This window comes from Uranotaenia lowii, chromosome 3 (genome assembly GCF_029784155.1).
Source record: "Uranotaenia lowii strain MFRU-FL chromosome 3, ASM2978415v1, whole genome shotgun sequence".
NCBI lineage: Eukaryota > Metazoa > Arthropoda > Insecta > Diptera > Culicidae > Uranotaenia > Uranotaenia lowii.
The window spans coordinates 126559522-126568742 of NC_073693.1; the positions used below are offsets into that span (position 1 = coordinate 126559522).

The 9221-nt window shown below is 37.8% G+C and overlaps 1 protein-coding gene across 1 annotated transcript; it reads left to right on the forward strand.

Annotated features, from left to right (window-relative positions):
• Positions 1 to 3764: 3764 nt before the first annotated feature.
• LOC129756735 (coiled-coil domain-containing protein 6) lies at positions 3765 to 8238 on the forward strand. The gene is made up of 5 exons (XM_055753730.1): positions 3765 to 4146; positions 6136 to 6266; positions 6375 to 6465; positions 6531 to 6964; positions 7024 to 8238. Exons 2-5 carry the CDS (start codon positions 6151 to 6153, stop codon positions 7682 to 7684), a joined length of 1302 nt encoding a protein of 433 aa, XP_055609705.1. The 5' UTR covers positions 3765 to 4146; positions 6136 to 6150; the 3' UTR covers positions 7685 to 8238.
• Positions 8239 to 9221: the final 983 nt, after the last annotated feature.

Below are 9221 nucleotides of genomic sequence, written 5' to 3' on the forward strand. Positions count from 1 at the left end.
TTTGCTCGTGGTCGGATTTATTATTTATTTTTTGGTTGTCATCATTTTTCTACAATGGTTTAATTAAAAATAAATTAATTTATTATTTATTATCAACACTTGATTCACACATACCGGTTGATAATCCGGGTTTTTTAGACAAAAAATTTCACTATGATACGCTTAATTGGCACTAATTTGATTGTTTTTCCATCACCTGCACTGCGCACCGGCTGGCTACATCCTGCGCAACCATTCTCGGGAGACGGACCTGGCGCACATTCTAACCACAGGATGTGTGAATATATTCGCACGGGTTGTGCAATTGCATGCGCCCACGGCTGAAGCTGCTGAAACTACCTCTGCGACACACTGCTCTCTCCATCTGCATCTGGAAGAAAATAATATACAAATAACTTTTAAGCCTTATGTAAAATACTCCAGTACTCACCGCTATCACCATAATCCGTGCCGTCGCTTTCCGATCCCAATCTTTCATCTTTATTTCCAGCAAATCAGAAACTGTCCGGAATAACCCGGTTTCGACAGCAAGAAATGCAGAACATGGCGCCCAAATTTTCCTCTACACGAAAAAATATGAAAATGTAAAAAGAGCTAAAGTTTACCGTTTTCCATTGTTCGAATTCTCATTAAACCTTGAAAAACACTGTAACATTGAAAATCACAAGAAGATTAATGAAATATGGTATTTATTTATTTATTTTATTTTATTTGTTTATTTCTGTAACTTAAGACTAACATCTTTTTTAATTGTTACAACAGTTTGTTTGCGGTACATAGAATGAGAGTTATTGAATATAATACAATTTTCACAATTTATAATTTTTCAACTAGTTAAACACTAAAATGCTCAAGACATGTTTTTCTAAAAACTTTTTCACTTTTTTCTATCGTCACACTATTAGGTAATGAGTTCCATAAAGATACGCCTTTTACGAAAAATGAATCGCCGTATTTTGCGGTGCGATGTCATGGTATTATTAATTTTCTTGACCGAGTACTTCTTGCAAATGTTAATTTCTCATATAAATATCCTGGAGTTTTACATTCGATAAGCTTATGGAGCAACATACAGTATCTAAACTTAATAAAACTTTCAAATGAACAGCCGATAAGATGACACTGGAGATGAGAAACGTGGGAAAAACTGTTCAAATTGAAAACATAGCGAACACAAGAGTTCAATGCAACACGTAATCTATTAAGCATTTGCGCCGTAGCTTGTAGCATCAGAAAATCACATGTCAAAAAATGTGGATAAATCAAGCTTTTAAAGAGTCGAATTTTTGTTTCAATGCTTATTATAGAGTCACTCTGCCGTAAAGAACGCAAAGCATTGTATATTTTTCCACATTGTGTTTGTAAAGTAGCATCCCACTGGAAATTTGACTGAAATCGGAAGCCCAAACTTATGCCTGTGTCAACAAAAACTATAGGAAGATTATTCAGCGTAATACATGGGAGAAAATTACAATTTTTGTTGAACATAATGGCACAAGTTTTGGAAGAATTGAGTGAAAGCATGTTTTTTGAAGACCATTTACTGACTCTTGATAAGTCTTCATTAATCTTACTTGTGATTTCTTCTACATTACAGTCACTGCAATCGAAGTATAGTTGAACATCGTCTGCAAATATATGTATCTCACAATGCTTCAATACAGTAGGCAGATCATTTATATACAATGTGAAAAGAACGGGCCCTAAAATTGACCCCTGAGGTACCCCAGATGTAACTGGTACGAATCTCGAGTATTCTCTATTATTAAAAACAGCTTGAGATCTACCGTTTAGATACGATTTTAGCAAATTGGCAGCATTCAATGAGAATCCATAATAATTTATAAGTTTATTATAGAGTAACTTGTGAGAAATTGTATATTTAAAGTGGTTAATAATGATTATGATGTTACGATGAAATTTATAGTTACATTAGAATCAACGGGATTTGGAGTTTTTAACGAAATAGCTACTGCCTCATATAACCTCCATCCACCATGCTCGGTATACATCGCAGAATTAGGAGCCATTTACTGGGCGTTGGACAGCGTCGTTTCAAGGCCAGTAGGACACTACTATATTATAACGGACAGCCTCAGTTCTGTTGAAGCAATCCGTTCAATAAGACCAGGAAAGCACTCACCGTATTTCCTCGGGAAGATACGAGAGACTCTGAGTGCTTTATCAAGACGTTGCTTTGCCATCACCTTCGTTTGGGTCCCCTCACATTGCTCGATATTGGGTAATGAGAGGGCGGACTCTCTGGCAAAGGTGGGGGCGATGGAAGGCGACACATATCACCGTGAAATCGTCTTCAACGAATTTTACTTCATAGCTCGAAGGAACTCTCTTGTCAACTGGCAGCGCAAATGGGACGAGGATGAGTTGGGTCGATGGCTCCACTCGATTATCCCAAAGGTAAGCCTCAAACCCTGGTTTAATAGATTGGACCTGAGTCGAGATTTTATTCGTATATTTTCCCGTCTCATGTCCAATCATTATTCCTTAGACGCGGTACTCTATCGTTTGAATATTGCTAGCAGCAATTTGTGTAGTTGCGGTCAAGGTTACCACGACATCGAGCATATTGTTTGGTCGTGCGAGGTCCATCTTGTCGCTAGAACGAATTTGATAGACTCCCTTCGGGCCCGAGGAAAACCACCCTATGTTCCAGTGAGAGATGTGCTGGGTGTGAGAGACTTGGACTACATGTTCGAAATATATCTTTTCCTAAAAGCTATTGATCTTCGTCTATAATTTCTTCTTATTCTCATATTTCCCTATCTATCTTCTTTTTTCTTTAAAAGTGAACTAGATATAAGCACACAATTGTTATCAAACAAAACGAGTTTGGCTCCTTAAAGCCTAAAGGTATGAGCCGTTTCAAATAAAGAATTTACAAAAAAAAAATAGTTACATTAGAAATCATTGTTCGGTTATATTAAAACCACGGTCTTTGCTATTCGGGTATTTACATGATGCAACAGTTATTTGAAAAAAATTTCGAACCATAAAATAGTTTATCATTTAATCATGAAAATTATCAATAGCAGAATTTATAGCATTCCTTTAGCAGAACCGATTTACTTTTATTTTCATCCAACACTTTTCGATTGGAGGGAAACAAAATAGCTCTTTGGATAAGGTAACAAGAATAAGGAACAAGCAACATCCGGTTTAGGGTTTTGGTTGTTTGTTCCACCCTTTAAGATCCTTTCTATCATAACGGTCAATGAAAAGTTTTTCTTTTTCGGAACATACGGATAGACCGAACTGTATTGTAATTTTATTATAAAAAAGTGTTTAGAATACAAATTAGTTCATTGAGTATACTCATATCATTGCTTTTTTCCGAAAACTCAATTTAAATATAATAAAATAAAATAAACCCCAGTACGGTTTTGAATCTTTTGATCTTTCGTTTACGATTGGCTTGTGCACATACACACTTTTTTGCCATGTGATTTTTTATCTCTAACACCTGGCATCCCTGGACCCCTTTTTTCGTAAACACTACAGCCAGCTGTCAAAACTTTTTTCAATATGGCGGAATGGCGATTTGGCATATGAGATCACCATACTAGAGCCATCATGCATGCATCCTTTAAATAGTTCCCTGAAAATAAATAACCCTCGAAGTAGCGTATCCTACATTGCATTTACCGTGTAATCCTATCAAAATCATTGAGCGTTACGGCTCTCTCATCATCATCAATTCCACGGGCGTAACGCCTTGCTGCCTTTTTTCGGTCTCTCTCCGTTTTCTTCGCACGGCGATCATCCATCTTTTATTCGCCATCCCCTACAGCGAGGAAGAAAACGATGAGTGTGACATTTTCTACGTAGATTATCCAAAATTTGTGCAAGTTAAGTGCTAAATTTTGCTGCCAGTTGTTCGGAGGTTAGTGCGGATCATTAGGAAAACGGTTTTCAACCCGGTGGAAGCGTTATCAGACCTGATACGTGCCAGTGCTTTCCAATTTGTGGAATCGGATTTGCTTCTCGGTGGAAGGAAAAAAAAGGCTGGTTCATTTAGCAGCGGTGGCAGAAAACAAAAACTACAGCAACAGCAAAAAGCAGCGGACAGCTGGCGGAGTGCACGAGACGACAATAAAGAGCAGCGCCCGTGAAGAAAAGGAACAAAAAGTAAGTGGGAACTCTGCCACCGTTTTCCATTTAGTGCATCGACGGATAGGTACAATAAGAAAAAAAAAAACAGGAATTACGCCCCGAAAATTAATTCCGTTGCTTATTTCCTGTCTTGTCAGTGGGGCGATATTTTTTGGTAGCCTGAGGTGCTATAATTGGACGACAAACCAGTTCCACAAATATTAAACAGTAGCGAAATGATTACTTAATCGAGTTTGTTGATCGTAGAAAACTTTCGTTATCGCCACGGTAAACACCGATTGGTAATCAAATTAAGGATAACAGTTCATGAGGTTCATGGTGACGAAAATAAAATATCACAATAACTCTGCCCAGTAAACGTTGGTTCAACAAAAACTACCCTGAGCTTTCGTTCCACCCTGGCACCTACTATGGGGTAAGGTGGGGCAAAGATGACGAGGTCAAAAAAAAAAGTTTTTTTCGAGACCCACTTCACTCACACCTTTTAAACCTAACAAATACTCCATCAAATAAATTAATTTCTTATCTCACTTTTTTATCAAGTCCAAACTTTTGCTGTTTTGAATAAGCGTCGCCAATGGGGATAAATATGTGTACATACGAAATACGAAGCCAGTTTTAAAAGAACTGTTAAACGTTATTATTCCAGTCTCAATGTGTTGTGATCACGTTGATTCCCCTGTGTAATACTTTCCCTGTATTCTCCTTAACCTTATGTATTACCGAAAAAGGCTATCGTTACTCAATATAATTACAATAACAAATAGGTAGTTCAATCGTTTTTAAACAATATTTTGATATTGCGGCGGAGCAGATGCCAATTTGTTCCGCCGCTCGAGTTCGCATGGATCGCGTTCACCAATTCGCTTTCTATGTCATCGGCCTCAGAGATTTGACTACTTATACCTAAACATAGGTTTCAATAATGTTCTACATTGTTTTCTTAAAGTATGAATTAGGAAGCCTTTAAAGCCAAAGAGTAAAAGTGAATAAACAATTTACTTTCAACATTTAGGTAATTTAGGTTTTCAGTTTCAGGTTCTCTTAGTATCTTAGGCAAAAAGTTATTAGCTGTTTGACAGGGATATGTCTTTTGGCATTGATAAACAATAAATTCAGTTGGCATCACTGCTGGTGCCTCGCGAAGAATTGTATGAAAAGTAGTCATGCAATACTTCGCGAGGCACCAGCAGTGATGTCAATTGAATTTATTATTTATCAATGCCAAAAGACATACTCCTGTAAAACAGCTTTAAACTTTTTTTCTAATAAGATACGAAATTACGGTCTTGGACAAGGTTGTTCAGCGAAAAATTTCCTTTAGAAAATTTATAAATTGTCGTAAAAACCATGAGCAGGCTCGGTTCCACATAAGAAACAAAAATGATGTTGATTTTTCAGTACAAAATATTCAATTTTCCCATACCAACCTAAAAGTTAAAATTTATTCATGCAAACGTTACTTAAAAACGCTACTAAAAATCATGGATGAGTTTTAAAGCAAAACGAAGCTTTTTAGACCCAAGGGTTCGAGAAATTCAAAAATGACACCAAATCGACTTATATTGAAATTAGTTTTGCATAAGAATCTTATACAATTTATCTACTTTCATAAGAAGCTCCTATGAAAACAGAAAAACAGTCATAGTGGAAACGAATGAACGAACACATTCATTCTAAATTACAGACAAATATTGCTAAAATTGACTAATTGAATCAACTTGATTGAACTGTAGAAGTAAATTCCAGTTTCCTGTTATTTGTCATTCCTGCCAAGTTCCAAGTGTCTTCGTCTTGCAGTTGTCTCAATATTATCGAATAAAAACCATAATCTGCCTGATCTCACAGTGTCAAAGAAGAATGAAATGCCTATTAATAGGGTACATTAAATGTTTATTTTTATTCTGTTAGATTCCAGATAGCTCATTTAACAAATCAAACTTATGCTCACGTTATAATAACAAAACCTTTCACTTCTCTTGTGTTCCTATTTTCCATTCCCAGATTAATCATTTAGCGATGGACAGCCCCTGCGAGTCGGAGAGCTCGTTGGATGGAGGAGCGATGCTTCCGCCAAGTCCGGTGTCCCGGGAGCAGCTGCAGAAACGGATCGAAAGCCTCACCCAGCAAAACAAGTAAGCAAATTGACTGATTAATTTTATTTTAAAGTTAGATGTTTGATTTTATCTGTAGACTCTATCAGACTGTTCTCTGTATTTATACGTATATCGTTTCTTTTCCAGGGTGTTGAAGGTTGAGCTGGAGACTTATAAAATCCGCGTGAAAGTTATCCAGGAAGAGAACCGCTCATTACGTCAGGCTTCTGTCATAATTGTAAGAAGTTTTGAAGATTTATTGTCAGATGTACTTGTAATGCTACTCAATTTCAACCCTTTCAGCAAGCTAAAGCCGAACAGGAGGAGGAATACATTTCCAACACTTTGCTGAAGAAAATTCAGGCCTTGAAAAAAGAGAAGGAAACACTGGCTCACCATTACGAACGGGAAGAGGAATGCCTGACCAATGACCTGTCCCGCAAATTGGATCAATTGAGACAGGAAAAATGCAAGCTTGAGCTCACCTTGGAGCAGGAACAGGAGTGCTTGGTCAACAAGTTGATGCGAAAGATTGAAAAGCTGGAAGCGGAAACTTCTGCCAAGCAGAATCACCTTGAGCAGTTGCGACGAGAGATGGTGGAGCTGGAAAATACACTGGAACAGGAACAAGAAGCCCTGGTCAACAAGTTGTGGAAACGCATGGATAAACTGGAAGCGGAGAAGCGTTCGCTGCAAATCAAACTGGACCAACCAGTGTCCGATCCAACAAGCCCGAAGTAAGTGATCGTTTGCATTTCACCTGAAACAGTATAAAGTTAATTCTCCAATTTTTCAGAGAAATCAGCGTTCGCATTGAAAATGGGAACGACACTGCCTCACAGCTGACGGCTCATATTCAAAATCTACGATCTGAGGTGGATCAGCTCCGCAGCAACTTGGCTGCTGCGGAGAAAGAAAATAAGGAAAAATCTCAGCAATTTGCTCAGGAAGAAAAATGCATTCGTGATGAAAATAAGCGATTGCAACGGAAACTTCAACTAGAAGTTGAACGCAGAGAGGCTCTGTCGCGCCAGTTGTCTGAATCAGAATCTTCGCTGGAATTTGAAGAGGAACGGCTGTTCAATGAGAATGTTTCTGCCTTTGCCAGCAGCAGCAACCGTCCGATAAGTCCTGGAGGTTTGACCCGATGTCACGCATGCGGCCAGCTGGTGGCTCGTCGTACCAGCGAGCGATTCATCAAACCGGCCATTCCCATTGGCCTTAATACGTCGGCACCGAACGTGCTTCATAATCAATCATGCCCACCGGGAGGTCATTTCCCAAATTTCCCCACCGTGACTGCCAGTTCTACCGGAGTTGGTGGTACCGGTGCGAGCAGCTCCCTGAACAGCTCGTCGTCATCAGCTCACAACACTAGCAGTAACATTTCCTTTGGAGGAAATTCGTCCTTTGTACAGCCGGCCAGTCCAATGGATACCTCAATGTGTAAGGACTAGATTTTAGAACGATAGACTAGTCTCTGAGCGACGGATTCCGTATGAATTTAATAACTCGTCACCTCATTCTCGAAAACGGAGAAACGAACTACGCATATACGACGAAACATAGGGCGGGATTATAGTACTGTTCGGGAGAAATGTCCAAGTTGTTAATGATTTACTTTTTTTTTCTTCATAACCATGTTTTTTTCAATATTACTATTATTTTCGAAACAGTCAGATATGAACTTATTTTGTATGACAAAATACTGCGATTATAAAGACGATAAAGGATTCGATAAACGCTAAGGTCGAATTCCATTCTATGTGTACTATAATTAATACACACGGAACCAGCAATTATACGAGGGTGTTATAGCACAATATTCAGTAAACAGCTATTTCAGAGCATTCACACGAAATAGTGAACGATGTTTGTCATTCATATGCTATGTTCCTCAACCGGTTGAATGTTGAACTTAAAGGACTCCACAAATCAAAAGGTCAATACATCAATCAAACAACCTTCCCTTGCTCATGATGGTACTAAGCTGTATGGAAAAGAACATCTCTTATATGCACATGTTTTGATTATTCGTTTATCATAATATCGGAATCATAACTTTTCCATCAATATTTGCTATTTAAGGTCGTACTAAAAAAATAAGTAACATTACAGCAAAACAAAACTATTTCTTCTAAGATAGGAAAGAATTTTAAAATGTTGCTAGTTATCGTAAACGGATTGGTCGTATACAAACAATATGACAGTAGTATGTACTAGGTAAGCTAAACGTAAGAAGAAGGCGTCATTTCCTACGGTAAAGCGTGATAGTCATTGAACTGGATTGAAATCGTGAACTGAGTTCTATATAGGAAATTGAGTGTTATAAACTATTAATATGATGGAGCTGTATCTAGAAAACCTGCAGATGATAAAAAAAGAAGAATGGAACAGGGCAGTACTTATATTTACAATTATTCATAAACAAAAATAAGCACGGAAGGTGCACGTTTTAAAAAATGGATATCTACAAACAAGATTCGCTTACGCATAACTGCAATACCCGGAATTAGTCGAAGGACAGCAATTCATGGAATGCAAACGCCATTACAATTCCCCAGTCAAATGCAGCGCCGCGCAGTGATCAGCAATAGAAAGAAACATACGAGCACATTATCGAAATTATAGACAACATAAATATGCAACCGAGTCACAACACAACCAAATAGTCAACGTAACGTTAAATAATCTCACACCTTCGAACACCAGTGGATTTCAAACGAAAGCAAACAAGTAAAAACACTTAGAGAAGTAAAACGGAAGGCACAGAATGCAATCGATGGGGAGAAAAAACAGAAACTTCTCAAACTTCTAATCGTTATTTGTGTACCAATATTATGCTTACAACAGTACATTTGTTACATCTCGCTTAAATAATTTCAAGCAACGACAAACTTGGCAAAGTTTCTAAACAATGATATTCTATACCTTCACTTCAATCGTTGGAAAGCAAAATTCGGTCTTGAAGCTATTGTTGATTACCATTTATCA